This window comes from Notolabrus celidotus, chromosome 6 (genome assembly GCF_009762535.1).
Source record: "Notolabrus celidotus isolate fNotCel1 chromosome 6, fNotCel1.pri, whole genome shotgun sequence".
NCBI classification, from domain to species: domain Eukaryota; kingdom Metazoa; phylum Chordata; class Actinopteri; order Labriformes; family Labridae; genus Notolabrus; species Notolabrus celidotus.
In genome coordinates this window covers 21,202,410-21,218,924 of record NC_048277.1, presented here as the reverse complement: position 1 = coordinate 21,218,924, position 16,515 = coordinate 21,202,410, and the positions used below count along the sequence as shown (strand labels likewise).

The window sequence follows — 16,515 nt, the reverse complement described above, 5'->3', positions numbered from 1 at the left end:
AATTCATGAGCTGACTTCAAAGCTAAAGTAGTGAGTAACTAGAGCATTGACAGAAATGTAGTGGAGTCAAAAGTACAATAATTGTCTTCTGAATGTAGTGGAGTAAAAGTAATAAGTACCCCCAAAAATAATACTCAAGTAAAGTACAGATACTGAAAAAATGTACTTAAGTACAGTACTTAAGTAAATTTGATTTGTTACTGTCCTCCACTGACTATAATGTAGACATTTTTAAAGTTTTATTGGTAGACTACTTTTGAACTAGTTAATATTTTAGGGTGGAGTTAGACTCAATCTGCAAAGGGGAACATAGAGGAGTGTCTGATAAACTCGTATATACACACACCTTAAAGGCAAACAGAGACACTTTCGTATCTGTTGGACTTCTATTCCTCTGCACACATGGATGACATCTCTCCTGGATATAACCAAATAATTATAAACGTCGGTTGCTAGAGCAGCAAGTAGGAAGTGGCACATTGGGTCCATTTATTCGGACTATACCCGCCTACACTGAGACCTGGACCAATGAGGGACTCTTTATTACCTATGTGAGACTATTCATTGACAGTTTAACTGCGGCTTTTATTTTGGTCGACGCGCAGCAGGTGTGGGGGATTTTACCGTCACATTTTATAACCTTTTGTATGTGCTTTAACATTTAAAGTATGGAAAGACCGAGCCTTCGCAGATTGTTCTCTGCTTGTGATATGAACAAGTCCGGGAAGATCGAGTATGAGGACTTCACTGTTGTCTGCCAGGAGCTCAACGTCCCCGAGGGTCAGATACAAACCCTGTTCGACAAGTTCGACGCGGACCAAGATGGATACATCACCTACAGCAAGTTTTCGTCCAGGTTTCAGGAGGTCTCGGAGACCCTGAACCTGGCGTCTTTAGATGCGGGGTCGAACCACAACCCAGGAACTCCGGGGGAAGAGTTTTTGAATAGGATAGATGCGGAGTATATCATCTCTGAGAGGTAAAATAACATCCGGCTGCTCTTTCCATATCAACCAGGATTCAGCCAGCCTGCGGCTATTGTGGCTTCTGTAACGCTATTTACGTCAGATAACCGTCAAACTTACGTCAACAGAACGTAACTAGTCCCAGCTGAATTTAAAACACTTCATTACACTACACTACTGCTCAAAAGTTTGCAAACACCTTCTCATTCAAGGGTTTCGTATTTATTTTAATTATTTGAGAGACTGTAGATTCATACCAAAGACATCAAAACTATGAAAGAAAACACATGGAATTATTTAATTACCAAAAAAGTGTTAAACAAACCAGTATGTTTTATAGGCTTATTTTAGATTATGTAAAGTAGCCCCGTTTCCTTCATGATAGCTTTTTCACAATCTTGGTATTCTCTCAGTCTGCTTCATGAAGTGGTCTCCTGGAATGGTTTCTAATTAACATGAGCCTTGTCAAAAGTTCATTTGTAGAATGACTTGCCCTCTTAATGTGTTTGAGACCATCAGTTGTGTTGTTCAGAGGTAGGGTTAGGACACAATGGATAGCCCTATTTGACCACTGTTGTAATCCATATTATGGTTTCATAGTTTTGATGTCTTCAGTATTAATCTACAATTTAGAAAATAATTAAATAAATGAAACCCATTGAATGAGAAGGTGTGTCCAAACTTTTAACTTGTAGTGTATATTATGGACTTATTCAGTGAAACCGTAACTTTAAGTTTTTTTTCTCTTTCACAGTGCTTATTGTCACCTTTTGCCTCAAATAGCCGACAGATTGTATTTTTATTTTATGTACAAATTCTGATTAAATTAACCTACCTTTAGTATTTAAATGAAGGGTTCATGTTATTTTATTCCTACAGTTCTACAAACTACCGCTTCTCTTATACTATGATCATGAAAGGAGGATTTATTGCAGGGCTGTTGCTTTAGACTGCAGTAGTTTTAACTTGGCGTACCAAATAATTTGTATCTGAAAGTGTAAAACCCCCAATGTTAAATGGAGCTTTTTGAAATTACGTTTAAAGTGGCCATGGAGAGGGGAAAATTTGTGAAAAAAAGAAGACATATTTAAGGCATAATGATACAGGTGTAATCCACCATGTCACCATATGCTGCCAGGACTTGCTAAAGAAGCATTAAGAAATATTTCAGATTGACATAGATCCATAACTATTATATTTGAAGTGAAGGTAACAAAGGACATTTTTCCAGATTTTTAATTTGTTGTATTCTTTGGTTTTTGACAGGTGTTTACTCATACAAACAGCAAATGACATCATCATTTTTTTCTTCTGGTTTTAAACTTCGTAGTCATAGCAAGGTCTATGTTGATGTCTTGATAGATTACTTGTTTGCACATCCATCTGAGTCAAGCATGTGATGCTGATGATGATTCTTAAACACACAATCACATTATTTGTTTAATAAAATATTGTTACGGCTCTAGCAGTTAATTCAACCTTTAGACAAAATAGACTTGATATTCTACTTGTAGGCCTTACTGGTTGGAGAAACACATTTTGATGTTATCCACTATGAAACTACTTCCTCCTTAATGTTAAACCTTCCAGCGATAGTAGGGGGTAGGTATGAGTCATGAGAAAGATAGATGTTGTGTAAAGTATAACCACTGACCAATTTAGTGCTGGTGGTCACTATTTTTTCTCTTCCCACAGTCTCAGGGAGCAGCTGGGTGAGTTTTACCAGGCCATTCACACCTCTACAAACATGACAGTGCTGCAGCAGTATGAGGAAATCATAAGCTCCTTGGTCAGTCAAAGTCTGGACAGCAGGCTGGAGTGTGATCAGCTGGAGACAAGTTTGAAGCGGTAAGTACATACATCAGTTTTCTTTGTGGGGTCAATAGAGATGACAACATTTAACCTGAGGGAAAAACAATAATATAGGGTTATGATTCTATATTAATGATGAAGGGCACTCATTATTGTGACTGAAAATGAAATCTAAGCAGGGACATTTAGCATTATGGAAACTTAAACTGAAAGTCTAACTTTTCCGAGAGTTATATTCATAGTTTATCATATTCTTAAACCTGTCCTGTCTTTAACTTAATGGCCTGCAGGCTTGTTTTGATCACAGATCAGTGGTCGACTGCTGCCCTCTTGTGTCTGTAAACCATACAGATAGAACATACACCCGGCATCTATCTCCAGTGCATCAGCTGAAATGAGCTGTTTGACATGATTGCGTAATACTTAAGAGAAGAAAGCAGTTGCCTCTTTCATGCGCACTCATCAGCAGACAGAAAGCATCCACTAATGGGAATCTAATATCACTTCCCTTTTTATTTCTGTTTTTGTCTCCACCAACTCGTAAGAACAATTTGTCTCCAACTTTTTAATGGTTCATCATTCTTTCTTCATCAAGCTGTGATGAACCAACTACATACTGGTGAGGGAGGCTAATGAAAGCAGCACAGACCAAAATACTGTATAGTTTATATTTCTCTTTGATCTTGCATTATGAGCAACCCTATGAGGTTTTGATTCATTTTTTCACATTAGTTATGTTGAACAGACAAGCTTTTCTGTGGCCCTTCAGAGGGTATCATTAGCCGGCTCACATATCACTGAATCCCCATTAAAGCCTAAAAAAGGCCCAAGGGGAGAATGTAAACATTTTTATAGGGTGCACTAATGTATCAGTTAAACATCTGTATCAGCTGATATTTGTTCTATTAACAGACACCAGGTCATCTGCAAATAATGTGCCATGCACTGCTGTCAGAAGCTGATGTTTGTCTCCTGTGTCACATCAGTTTAATGTTGCTAAGCGGACTGCTGATTCAGAGAAGAGTTGTTTTATTTGTCTGAAGAAGTCACAAGTTTGACAAACTGATTTGTGTTCACGGTTACAAGTGATTTGATTTGATTTGATTTGATGTCTTTATTTCGAACATGTAAAAGTAAAATAGAAAAAAACAAAAAAGCATATAAGTAGTAAAGAAGAAATAGTTATACAAACATACAAGAAAAAAAAAAGAAATAATTATACAAAAGAAACAAAATCAATATTAGAAAGCACTGAAACATTTTACTTTACAGGTGGAAGAAGATGTCAGCAGTGTGGGGGTATTTTACACCCTCTGAGAAAGATAAACGACACGCAGTTTGGGGAGGGACGAGGGGGGTTTGATGTTTTAGCTTTGGTCTGATTCAGACATGATGTCTCTCATCTGGGTAGAAATAGACAAATTGATCAGTCAGGTGATTTTTATCAAGATAAATCAGAAATAGATCATCATCTTCCAATACCTGTGCTCACACTGCCTATCAAACATACTGTATATACAATTCATTTCTGTGACAAGGCAGCACAAGCAGCCTCATCAGTATGGCTGCTGTTGAGAAATTATAAGATCTCCCTGAATGATAGAACGGTTTCCCCATCCTAAAAGACAGCATATAAAATAAAAAGATCCATCTATCTATCTATCTATCTATCTATCTATCTATCTATCTATCTATCTATCTATCTATCTATCTATCTATCTATCTATCTATCTATCTATCTATCTATCTATCTATCTATCTGACAAAACATAGGAATACATTTCTCAATCATTCATTGATTATAAAAAGCATTCAAAACATGTAACTGGCTAAGATTACCATGTAAATTTGATTGTATTGTTAGTGGAATAATGGATTTTATTAGTATTAAATTGCAGTATTTTCTAAATGCGAAAAAAAACGTGGTATTGGCCATTCTTCTCTCTAATTGTCAGCAGAAGCCGTTAAAAACTGACATCAATTGACCACTAATACTTGGTGCTCACCTTAAAATTGTTGTGATGTAGACCAGGGGTTCCCAAACTTTTCAGCCCGTGACCCCCAAAATATTGGTGCCAAAGACTTGCGATCCCCACTGTCCCTCAAAGTGACTTAATGTGGCTTCATTTAGCTGGTCTGCAGAAATTAAGCCTACCTATATGAGCATGTGGCTGTGTTTCCTGTGCCTGTGCAGATGCTTTTAATAATAAACTGTTCACTAACCCTAAACTTAGGAGTCAAAGAAAGGCAAACTAATTACATTTTCTATTTTCATGGTTTTATTACAAGTTTAGTGACTTTTTTTGTCAATATTTTTTACTATTTTGGGTTTAATGTACTATTTTCAGATCATTAAAAAATATATATATATTCTCGAAGACATCTCACGACCCTCCCATTTGTGTCTCGCGACCCCCCAGGGAGTCCCGACCCACACTTTGGGAACCCCTGATATAGACCTTTTGTGCTGCCTGGTTGAAGTTGTGTGCAAGGTGTCAAACTTTACAAATTTGAAGCGTCTTTGCAGCATTAGCTTTGTCTACTGTAATGATTTGTCTATCATATTCAGCTTTATTATCCAGTAATGACTCTGTTTGTTTCTCTTATTGAACTAACACATTAGACATACAGCAGAACAACAAAGAATGACAAAGTCGAATAAGATCAGTTTTGTAGCCTGAGTATCCTGGAGGATACTAAGGGACTCAGTGCTGTGTGCCCAGTCCTGTGTTTTATTTATTTTGAACCCAAAGTCGATGTATGAGTCCACCCTTTTCATTTCCTCACTCTGGATGAAAACCAGGACAGGGGGCCCTCTGTTCTTCTCCACCTCAAGCTCTTTAGTTTTGCTAAAATTGAGCTTCTGGTGATTGTTGTTGCTCCACGTGATACAGCTCTGTATCAGTCCTCTGTACTCTCTTAAAGATAGTCTCAAAGTGAAGATGTTATGTGTTTTTAATCCGAAACTTCGACTAGAATCATAGGTTTCAATATATAGATAACTCAAGGTTCACCAAAAAATACATTTCACACCATTTAGTAAACACCTTAAATATATTACTTGAGTCTGGACTTGTTATTGAAACTAGGCTAGTGTATAGAGACATAACTCTAGTTTAAATTAATGTGAGGTCAGTGAGGGGGACACTCTCAAGGAGAACATTATCAGAAAGTTACCGCTTTTAAAAAAATATTTATGACTCTTGCCTTGTGATTTACAATAACTATTCAATTGTATTACAGTACAAGATATAAGAGACTGGGAAGTGTTTTAAAAAACAGTGTGGACTTTCCTATATCTTCAGATACATCAATCCTTTAGGTATTGCCCCCAGGTCATGACTGTGGGTTGTGATCAGCTTAAGATCAATCACAGTCCTTGCTAGCATGAAGGTTTGAAGGCTTGAAAAACATGTGATGCAGGTCTTTTAATAATTTCCCTAAAATCTACAACATGATCCCTCACATGATGCCTTTCCGTGACTATCGTATTTCGTCCTGACGCAGGAGAGCAACATTGTGTCTTAGCTGTTTTTTTCTTTTTCTATCCTTCTTTGGTTCAACAACAACACAGTATGAGAAAGGTGACATTCCTTATTCAAGGAAGTAGGAAGACTTAAATGTGCCTCCTTGTCTCACTCTTTTAACCCTTTTTTTAAAATCTGGCTATCTTTTATACTTCTGTAGTATCTGACATAAAAGATTAACATTTAAAATGTTGACATAAAACAAATAAAAACTAATGTGTGAGGTGGTTTTGAGACATCTCACTGACACAGCCTAGCACACCTGTGGAATCTCCCTTGCTTAAAGCTGTCCCTCCCTCCTCCCTCCTCTCTGGTTGATTCATGTGTCGTCTGACAAGAGCAAAGCGGTCATAACTGTAACGGGGTGAAGTCAAATTAGTCAGCTAGAATTGGCCTGTTAACAGGAGGTGATCAGAGAGTCCTCATAAACGTCCTTTTCTGTTTGAACAGAGCCGAGGACATGAACCACAGTAAGCTGACAGAACTAGAGGACGACATACAGCAGCAGCTTTCGAGGGCAGAGGAGAGGGTGAGAGATGAGGTAAGTGTGACAGGGAATGCAGGTAATTTGGCTGTCATATAAGCAGAGTGTGTTTTATCCATTTACAGTACATAGAGCAACTTAAAGAATGTATATCATTTTTCAAAAGTACGGTGGTTGGTAATTAAACTTTCAGCAAACTCCCCCCTTGCTTTCTGTGAGCTACCTGCATATTTGTGGTGCAGTACACGGCAGCAGATTACACATCTCTGCACAAAAAGCCTCTGTACAGTCAGATGAAAGCCTCTCTTTTAGCCCCAGCCAGTCTGCACCTCCTTACTACTTAGGTGTCTTGTTTGTAGGAGCAAAGGAAAATGGAGGGAGTTTTGGCGACCATGCAGAGGAAGCACCAGAACGAGGTCACAGACTTGCAAACAACTGTGGATAGACTGCTAAAGGTAAAGTTTCTCACACAGCACACATTGCTTTGTCCTTTCATGGTGAACAGGTTGCATAAAGATGGCCGAAAAATTTCCTGTTGTGCCTGTAAGACAACAAAGAAAGAAGCTGCAGATCTTGCTAAATCTCTGTTAATAACCCTTGCTGCAGTAAAAAGAGACAAGTGTTTTCCAAATATCTCATAATTCTTAGGTCACCTTTACAAGAAGGTATCTAAAGAACTTATATCTTACCAGCTCTCTGAGTATTTCATTATGTCAGGATCTATCTGAGAAAGAAGGCAGTTCACTAATAGCATGAGTGGAGGTTTGGAAATGTTAGACTTTAAACAGCATCCAGACATCAGGCTTTAATGTTAGGTGTCTGTTGAGGTAGTTCCTTGACGTTATGAGCAGTTGTTTTCTGTTGGTAAAACAAAGTTAAAGTATAAAAGCATGATCAAATATGTCGCTTTAAAAACAGAACGTAAAGCTTGGGTGTGGGACTTCAGGTTCGAGTTGATTTTGGCGACCCCTGTGGACTAGGGTTGGGAGTTGCCACGTGACTCACTATACAATACAATCCCATACTATACCGTACCATACCATATCCAAAGCTTGATCCGTAAGGCAACTGGACTGAACTGCCTTACAGATCAAGCTTTGGATTACCATGAACTGGATGACTGAGAACCTTCACAGACATACCATACTATACCATTCTAGACTTGACTAGACTTGACTAGACTTGACTAGACTAGACTAGACTAGACTAGTCTAGACTAGACTAGACTAGACTAGAGTGTATTGTACCATAACATACTAGACTAGAAGAGACTAGAATAGAATAGAATAGACAAGACAAGACAAGACAACCCAAGGCTAGGCTAGGCTAGGCTAGGCTAGACTAGACTGTACTGTAACTTACCATACCATATCATACTGTACGATATGGTACAATAGTAGTGCATGACTAATCTATTAAATCCCTTCACTTTGATTTTGTCTCACTGAGATGAAACAAAGAACAGTTTATTATTATTATTATTATTATTATTATTATTAATAATAATAATAATAATAATAATAATAATAATAATAATAATAATAATAACTTGTATTTATATATTATATATTTTCAGTTTCAGCCAGGCTCAAATTGACATGTCCACATCTGCAGGTCTAACTGAACCTGTACTTTCTGCATTTGCCAGTCGATGGAACTACTGGTCTAGTAGTGCTGTTTTGTTTGTTTAATGTTTTAAATAAAAAATGGCAAATCAAAATGTAAAACTGTGTAATAAAATACATGTCCATTTTTACTCACAAGAGCCAAGAGGCTTCAGACATCAACCAGTCAAGGGAGGAGCTAGTTCAAATGAATAAACAAGTTGGTGATCTCTCTCAGGTAAGAAGTGCTGGTTTTAGTTTAACACCAAACATGTTTGTATTGACTTGTATGAAAGTGTTCCAGCTAACTTACATCTCCTCACAGGAAAATGCGCATCTGCAAGCCTCTCTTTTAGAAGCTCAGACAAACATCTCCGTCCTGCACTCAGACCTGGACAAGCTGAAGAACATGTATGCAGACCAAAAAGCTCAATATGAAAGGTGAGGTGGCGGCTAGAACTCAGCTCAGCTCACAGCTGTTGTCAACAAATATAATTCAGCAAAAACATGCAGCAAAACATGTAACTTTTATAACTTTACAGAGAAACAGAAGAGTTGAGGAAGATGATTGAAGAGTACCAGTCCTATTCCAGTCATATTCAGATACTCCAGTAAGTGTTGTTCCCTTTACAGTTTAGCAGTGTGGACACTAATATAGTATATGGGGATCATTAGAAAAAGTGTAATTGAATGATCAATAATTTAAACTAATTAAAGGTGCAGTGTGTAGAATGTATCGCTGTTTAGAATAACAAACTTAGTTAAAATTAAAGTGTAACTAAACCCCATACCACTTTTTTTTTTTTTAGCTGAGAACATATTTATATAGGGATTTAGTAGTGCTGTTAATCAATTTGGGTCTTGATCCCAGTAGTTGAGCATAAAGTATTAAAATTCCTCAAATTATGTTGAAAATGTGTGTAGAGACTGCCATCTGCAGGTCGAAACCTGACTACTGCAATGGAGTTTTTCTAGTGGCTGGCTGAGTTCACGGTGGCATCATTTGGTACTTGCGTCTGTCATCGTACCCTATAACCTGCCTCACCACATTCCACAAACTCCAGCCCTGTCCAAATGTATACATTGATGTTCCAATGGCAATTTTTGAAATTCCTGGGAAGATGTAAATCTTTGATACTCGGGGTTCAGTTACCCTTTAAGTATAATGTCCGCAAATATGTTTAACTTAGTGAACAATCCCCTGAATCTAAAAAAAATTTTGTTTTTGTTAAGTTAGAATGATCCTTCTATACATTTTACATAAGGAGCAGGTCCCCTTCCACGGAGGCCACCATTTCACTGCCATTTTCTACAGTAGCACTAAACAAATAAACTATACACCATGGTTTGTTTTTTCATTGAGCCAAACATGTGCTGGTTGTAAGAGTAAGAAGAAGTAGAGAGCGGTTGTTGTTGTTGTGCGTAAAATACTTTGTATTGACACCTTCTTTTAACTGTAAAAACTTGACAAATGGAGTATCATACTTACCGTGCATCACAGGAGCTCCTATTCCTCAACAGCCACTTTCTCTTCACCGACAAGAGGGGTGACCAGTATCGTGAAATGTTCCCATTTTTCTACACACTGTACCTTTAAGACTAGAAGCCTTTTCATTTAAGATGTTCACAAAAGAATGCTGAATATATATACAATATTTTTAGAAACAAAATAATGACTAGTAACAGCAGAAGTCAAGATATCTGGGATGTAAGTTTAGTGTAGATATCTAAAATGTTCAATCTGGATAGTTTGGACTTTTTGGATATCTGAAATTGAAAGCCCCACTACACATGAATGGCAAAAGTAACATCAGTTTTCAAAGGAAGAATAGCGTTTTGGATATCTGGATAATAATTGTGGATAGTAGGAATGTTTAATTTTAAAAAAAATGTAACCTTTATTTAACCAGGTAAGTCATTAAGAACAAATTCTTATTTCCAGTGACAACCTGGATTGGGTCAGGGATAACAGTAATGATAAAAACAAACAAAGGGGTAAAAACTTCAAAGACAAGTTAAACATGACAGGACAGAACAGAGCAAATCATAACAAACAGCGACAGCAGGAGTCCAGGATTAAAAGGATTAAAAGCAGGTGCAGGTGTGTTTAAGAGTGTCCATGAGAGAGTTCCTGAAGGCTGATTTTAAGATGTAGTGGAGCAGTTTTAAAGTTTTCTGTAAATTGTTCCAGTCTGTGGGCACAGCAGACTGAAATGATGACTGACCGATGACTGAATGTGTTTTGGGGATTTTCAGCAGGAGAAGGTTGGCTGAACGTGTGTTGTAAGTGGCAGGTTCAGATTGTAACAGGCTACATAGATAGGGAGGTGACAGTCCGAGGAGAGTTTTTTATATTAGCATGTATTTCACGGCGGGTGTGTAAGGATGGCCAGTTTACAGAGGAGTTTAAAGTGCAGTGGTGAGTTCTGAAACAGGCTTTGTTTCATCATTGACATGTGAAATATTTATTTGGACTAGGAAGAATTGAATGACAAGATTTATATTTGTTCTAATGTTGGAAATATCTTATATTACTATACAGTTTTGATTAGGAAAAATAATAGTGTGGATATTGAAAATATGAGTGTGCTTGGATTGAATGAAAACAGCTTTCCATTGCTTAGTTTCCCATGCCTAACTCGGGGAATCCACAGGATGCGTGTGCGCCGCGTTACGGCTGCGACACGGCTCTGCTCCGTCCCGGGGCTTTCGCCCTGGTCCATAGGATGCGTGTTTGGAGCGGCGCGCACTCCGGAGCAGGAAACTCAAGATCCCTCGAGAACTCCAAAACGCGCGAGAACAACACAGTATAAACTTTTCCTCGTCCATGGTGTCGGATATCTTTTGAGACTGACGTCTGGCCCGATGCCACAGGTTATGACGTAATGTTGAAGAAGTGGTGAAATTTACGATCTTGTGTTTGCACATGGTGTTTATTTTGAAAGTGAGCGGATGTTGCATACGATCCTCGTGCCTGACTTCCGGGATAGTTCGATCATTTCTGTGTCGATTGACGCGTGCTGGGCGCGGGGAGCGGCGAAAATAGACTCCCCGCGTATCTCTGGCAGAGCGGCGCGGCGGAACGCTCCAGAGACGGAGCTGAGACGCGCCGCAGCGCGCCCTGTGGACTCTAGAGCATTGACTTGAATGGGAACCTATTTGCTGCGACGTGCGCGGCGCAGCCGTAACGTAACGCGACGCATCCTGTGGATCTTGGGCTTTAGGATTTTTTAAATGTTTTGCCATTTGTGTGAACTACTCCTTTAACAACGTTGGACTACCAGAAGAAACAAATGTCTCATAGTTGTCATGATTTAGTGGGCAACGCATTGTATGACATACAATTAAGGAGTTAAGGTATATAATGTATTTTAAAAAAGAATACTTGTCAGGCACTTTTGCTGTATATGTTTGCTTACATTTTCCAGTCTGGAAATCCATCTGTGTCATTCTGTTGTATAAATGTAAGCGTTAGTGCCTGCATCTGAACCTCTCTTGTATTTCCTTGAACACAACATTAGGGAAATGAACAAAAACCTGTATGACAGTAACGACGGGCTTCGGTCTGCGTTGGCCACTGAAGCAGTTGCAGCTAAAAGGAGGGTAAGTCCCTTATTGTATTTTCTGATGACATATTTCCTCATAACCTCTGGTTTCACATCACATGAAAGATGACAGTAAAAATGTTTGAGCTGTGTTAAGTGTAAAGTTTCCTCCCTGATATTTCTAAACCTCTCTACAGCTGTCTCCCAAAATTGAAATCCCAGCCCGCAGGATGAAACCACTCAGACAGAGCACAATCAACAACGGCAGGTACATCAAGTTTTTAGCACATCTTTGTCTATCTGCATAGCGTTCGCAGTGAATTAAATTGTCACTGCTAAAGCCAGTGTGTGTGTTTGTTTGTTTGTTTGTTTGTTTGTTTGTTCTGAGTGAAGCTTTGAACAAGATCCCAGCAAAATGACATACTCACACGTCGCCTCCTGGGCTGATAAGTACCTGGACAGCGGAGTCTCCTTGCCAATGGACACAGTTGACAGCGCAGGCAGCGATTACGACAGTGACGACAACAGGAGTTTACCAGAAACTGTTCATCACAGTTACTCGTACGTCCCATCTGATGTGGAGGTCAGAGCATTCATTAATGTCTCTCAGAAAATATAGACTTTTTATTGAGCTTTGACTTTAAATGAGTGTTTTCTTTGTAGCAGGTATCAGAGGTGAAATCAGAAGCTGCAGTGTCAATGGCTCCTAGTAGAACAAACTCCATCGCATCATCGCTACGAAGACGTTTGTCTGCATTTTCCACAAAGGTAAATTCCCTGATCATTGAGCATTCAAGTACTCTTTTTTCCAGGACTTCTTAAGCTCTCAGTTTAAAGTATAAACCATTTGAACTAACATGTATTGTTCTTAGCCTAGTATTTAGTACTCGAGTCCAGGACTGGTTTTCACCACTCAAAATCTGGACTTGAGCACTGATGTGTCAGACTTAAGCATTGACTGCATTCTGACTTGGAGGATGGAGAGGAGGACTCTGTCTTATCTATTAATAGACTGTTTCATTGTTTTTTGTTATTTTCTTGCTTGAGGCCCCAATTATTCACAGTTTCAAACAAGGGCATATTCACCTGCATGCACGTCCATATATCTTCAAGTTTCGCTTTCAAAGGAGAAGGAAGAAGCTCCAACTTTAATAGACATCTGTACAGGATGCAGCCAGACTAGACAGTGAGGTGCAGATGCGCCTGGCGGGATCAGTCAACATCTTCTGTTAATGAATGAAATGTGTTTTCTAAACATCTGACACTGTCAGTCAAGGTTTATCCAGTGAATAGCTTGGAGTCCAGTCATTTTAGGTATTTGGGACTTTACTGAAACCTGAACACTGGGGGACTCAAGACCAGAGGTGTGAAAAAATATCGATACAGTAATATATCGCGATACTTTGACCTTTAATATGATAACGATATTTCAACTCTTATCGATATTTTTGTAATATTGTGATATCGTGATATATCGTGATACTATCGTATCGTGACCCAAGTATCATGTTGCGTATTGTATTGGGAGGTTCTTGGCAATTCTCACCCCTACTCAAGACTCAACTCAGGCTTTGGCGACTTAACCAGTTTTTTAGCCGTACCAGTAGCACAGCGTGGCTCTTAGGACAATAGTGACAATCAATTGTTCCAAACCACTAACCTTTGAAAATGAATTGCCTAATTCCTGCCTGATACAGGACTTTAGCTGCTCAACAGCAGTGACAATTGCTTGCATCCCTGGATCATCTCTATTGATGGTTTCTTCTTTGATTGGTACAGTTTTAACCTTCATTAGTGGATGCAGCGACAAACTGTGTTCACAGAAAATGTTTTTTGGATGTGATTTTGAGCCCATGCCGTGCTTTCCACTACAGAGTCATGTCTGTGTTTTATGCAGTGCTGCCTGGGGGCACAAAAATCCCTGCCATCTAGTGCTGGTTTGTCTGGCCTTGTCCCTTTTGTGCAGATATTTTTACAGATCCTCTGAATCTTTGAATGATATGTTTTGTAGTTGATGGAGATATCCCCAATGATTTGTATTTTTACTCTCAGTAACATTATTCTGAAATTCTTTAACCTTTTGATCATACATGTTTTCACATAATGATAAAACTCTTCCCAACTTCACTCACAAGAGACAAAGTTGGTTACTAACCTGTTGCAAAATATCCCAATTAGCAAGGAGATTTTCCTCCAGGTTACAAAACTTTTTCAGTTTTGTTGTCTCTGTTCCAACTTCTTTGAAACATGTTGCGGATATCAGACTTTACATTAGAATTTATTTATTATTCAATTAATTTCAAACCATCAATATGTTTCTATCTCACAGCATCCCAACTATTTTTGAATTGGAGTTGTAGACTTGTTTTCTGGAGTGTTCAACCCAAATCAAGATAAAGGTTTATATGTGCCAAAATAAATGTTGTCTAATGTAAAGTGTCACATGGTTGTTTCAACATAAATATGGTTACAGTTGTCATCTTTTTTTTTTCCATGTCTGAAGCCTTTAGAAGCAGACATAGAAGAATTTGCAAAACCTGCTCCAATGTACCGTCTGGTTTTAGCTGGAGACGCTGGATCTGGAAAGTCCAGTTTCCTGCTGAGACTGCTGCTCAATGAGTTCAGAGGAGACATTCAGACAACACTTGGTAGTTGAAGACACATCACATTGAATCATAAACTTAAAATAACTTGACTGCAGAGTTTAAAATCTGCTTGTTGGTCCTCAGGAGTTGATTTCCAGATGAAGAGGATGCTGGTGGATGGAGAGATGACAAGCCTGCAGATATGGGACACGGCTGGACAGGAGAGGTACTGCACTCAATTAATGATCTATCACTGTGCCATCAACCTGTTCTTTTTTCTACCTCTGAATGGGAAATGTGTTTAACTAAATGCAGTGTTTTATTTATTTCTAATGAAGGTTTCGTAGCATTGCCAGATCCTATTTCCGTAAAGCTCATGGAGTCCTGCTCCTCTATGATGTGTCTTCAGAGAGCAGCTTTCTTAACGTCAGACGTTGGGTGGATCAGATTGAGGCAAGTGTTGAATATTGAGTCAACAACGTAGAATGAACCATCCCAGGAAGCAGGTATGTATTTTATTGTTTCCTTTGTTTTATCCAGGATTCAACAGAGGAAAAAATCCCCATGTGTGTTATTGGAAACAAGGTGGACCTCCGGGAGCAGCTTCCAGAGAAAAAGTGTGTGAGCAGCATGCACGGAGAGAAGCTGGCAAAGGTGTGTAACTTTTCACTTCACCTGATGGAAATGTGTTAACACAGACCTCCTGCCTCCCAGGTGTGTAAATAAACTAAGTGCAGTCAGTTATGTCAATGTTTTTCTTGCAGACATACGGCGCCTTATTTTGCGAAACCAGTGCAAAAGAGGGAACAAACGTTGTCGAGGCTGTGCTCCATCTAGCCAGGTAGGGAGCCAGAGAATAAGAGTGTTTGACTTTTAAGTGTTTATCCTGTTCTTAGACTTGTTTTACTCTCCCACAGAGAAGTAAAGAAGAACTCCAGTAAGAGGCGGCAGTCTCATTATCAGCTTCAACTGAGTTCGTCCAACCAAAAGAAGAGTCAGAACAACTGCTGTTGACAGCACAGGACAAAGGGAACAAAGGAGCAATGACGGACCAAGTTTTTAATTTGAGATGAAGAACATTGTTTTTTTCTTGCAAGAACATTTTTAACCCTTTAAGTATTTAACTTTGAAGCAGTAGATATATTTCATTAAGTGATTTCTGTGATCAAAATGAAGATTTCCATTGTTGGAAAATTGCACCGGCACAAACATAAATGTTTGCTATGTAATCAAAATTCTATTTTTCTTAGGTTTTTATTGTATTTGTTATTAAAATAAATGTAAATGAATGAAGAAAATTGTGATGTTTTGATATTTTGGTTTTACCAAAAGACCAAAAAAAAATGTGTCCCCATTTTTGGAGGCAGAGATGCTTGAATATTGGAAACAAACATGCACACAAAAAAAGGAGTTCATGCTTTTAAATATTTTTAATTAAACATCACTTAAATCCATATGACACTGCAGTTTCAGCACCTTCAGTTATTGGAGCAGAGATAAAAATGTTTTTCATCATTGTGATGTTGACAGTGTGACTCATTTACTTAAAATAATTCTTAATAGTTTGGTTAAAAAATTTGCAAAAGTTCCACAGCCATTGGCTTTAACACTAGAAAGTTTTCCAGGTATGATTTTCTTTTTTTAACTGACAATCAGAAATGTAATCCCTTTTCCAATAAATAGGAAGAACTGGACAGATGTCCTTTTGATCAGCAGATTAACATGCTGTTGTAGAATAACCTGATGTTGAACTATCTTTTATGGTGCGAGACCCCTGTCACATCTCGACTTTAAACTCTTTTCCATTGGTCTTGACTGAAAAGCCCTGAAGACGAAATTCTGAACTCGCACATGTTGTTAAGGATGATGGCGGGTTGATGAGTGCTTCCTGTAGAGGCTTTCAGTTTTTTGCAGTCAGAATCATTGACGTCACTAAGCTGCCCAAGGCCACAACCAGAGCTCCCAGTATAAACTTCCAGGAGAGTCCCTAAAA

At 38.5% G+C, this 16,515-nt stretch overlaps 2 protein-coding genes across 3 annotated transcripts in view; one reads left to right on the top strand and one right to left on the bottom strand.

Moving 5' to 3' along the window:
- The first annotated feature begins 426 nt into the window (after positions 1-426).
- On the top strand, positions 427-15,981 carry zgc:162879 (ras and EF-hand domain-containing protein). 2 transcript variants are annotated; one of them, XM_034686648.1, is made up of 17 exons: positions 427-979; positions 2,661-2,813; positions 6,755-6,845; positions 7,148-7,243; positions 8,553-8,630; positions 8,718-8,833; positions 8,935-9,003; positions 11,914-11,995; positions 12,135-12,205; positions 12,331-12,520; positions 12,604-12,705; positions 14,441-14,585; positions 14,667-14,748; positions 14,861-14,975; positions 15,063-15,176; positions 15,287-15,363; positions 15,440-15,981. In XM_034686648.1, exons 1-17 carry the CDS (start codon positions 669-671, stop codon positions 15,534-15,536), a joined length of 1,989 nt encoding a protein of 662 aa, XP_034542539.1. In that variant the 5' UTR covers positions 427-668; the 3' UTR covers positions 15,537-15,981. The 2 variants fall into 2 exon arrangements, with proteins under 2 accessions (XP_034542539.1, XP_034542538.1); XM_034686647.1 differs by having other exon boundaries at positions 12,601-12,705.
- fkbp16 (FKBP prolyl isomerase 16) overlaps positions 15,788-16,515 on the bottom strand; it is a 35,090-nt gene continuing 34,362 nt past the window's right edge. Inside the window, 1 exon segment of the mRNA XM_034686649.1 lies at positions 15,788-16,509. Coding sequence (XP_034542540.1) covers positions 16,423-16,509 — 87 coding nt within the window. The 3' untranslated portion in view covers positions 15,788-16,422.

Excerpts from the sequence above, each read along its gene's own strand:
- zgc:162879 (XM_034686647.1), top strand. The coding sequence starts at position 669 with ATGGAAAGACCGAGCCTTCGCAGATTGTTCTCTGCTTGTGATATGAAC. Across the intron at positions 8,834-8,934 it reads CAAAAAGCTCAATATGAAAG|AGAAACAGAAGAGTTGAGGA; the intron begins GTGAGGTGGCGG and ends ATAACTTTACAG. Across the intron at positions 12,706-14,440 it reads TGTCTGCATTTTCCACAAAG|CCTTTAGAAGCAGACATAGA; the intron begins GTAAATTCCCTG and ends CCATGTCTGAAG.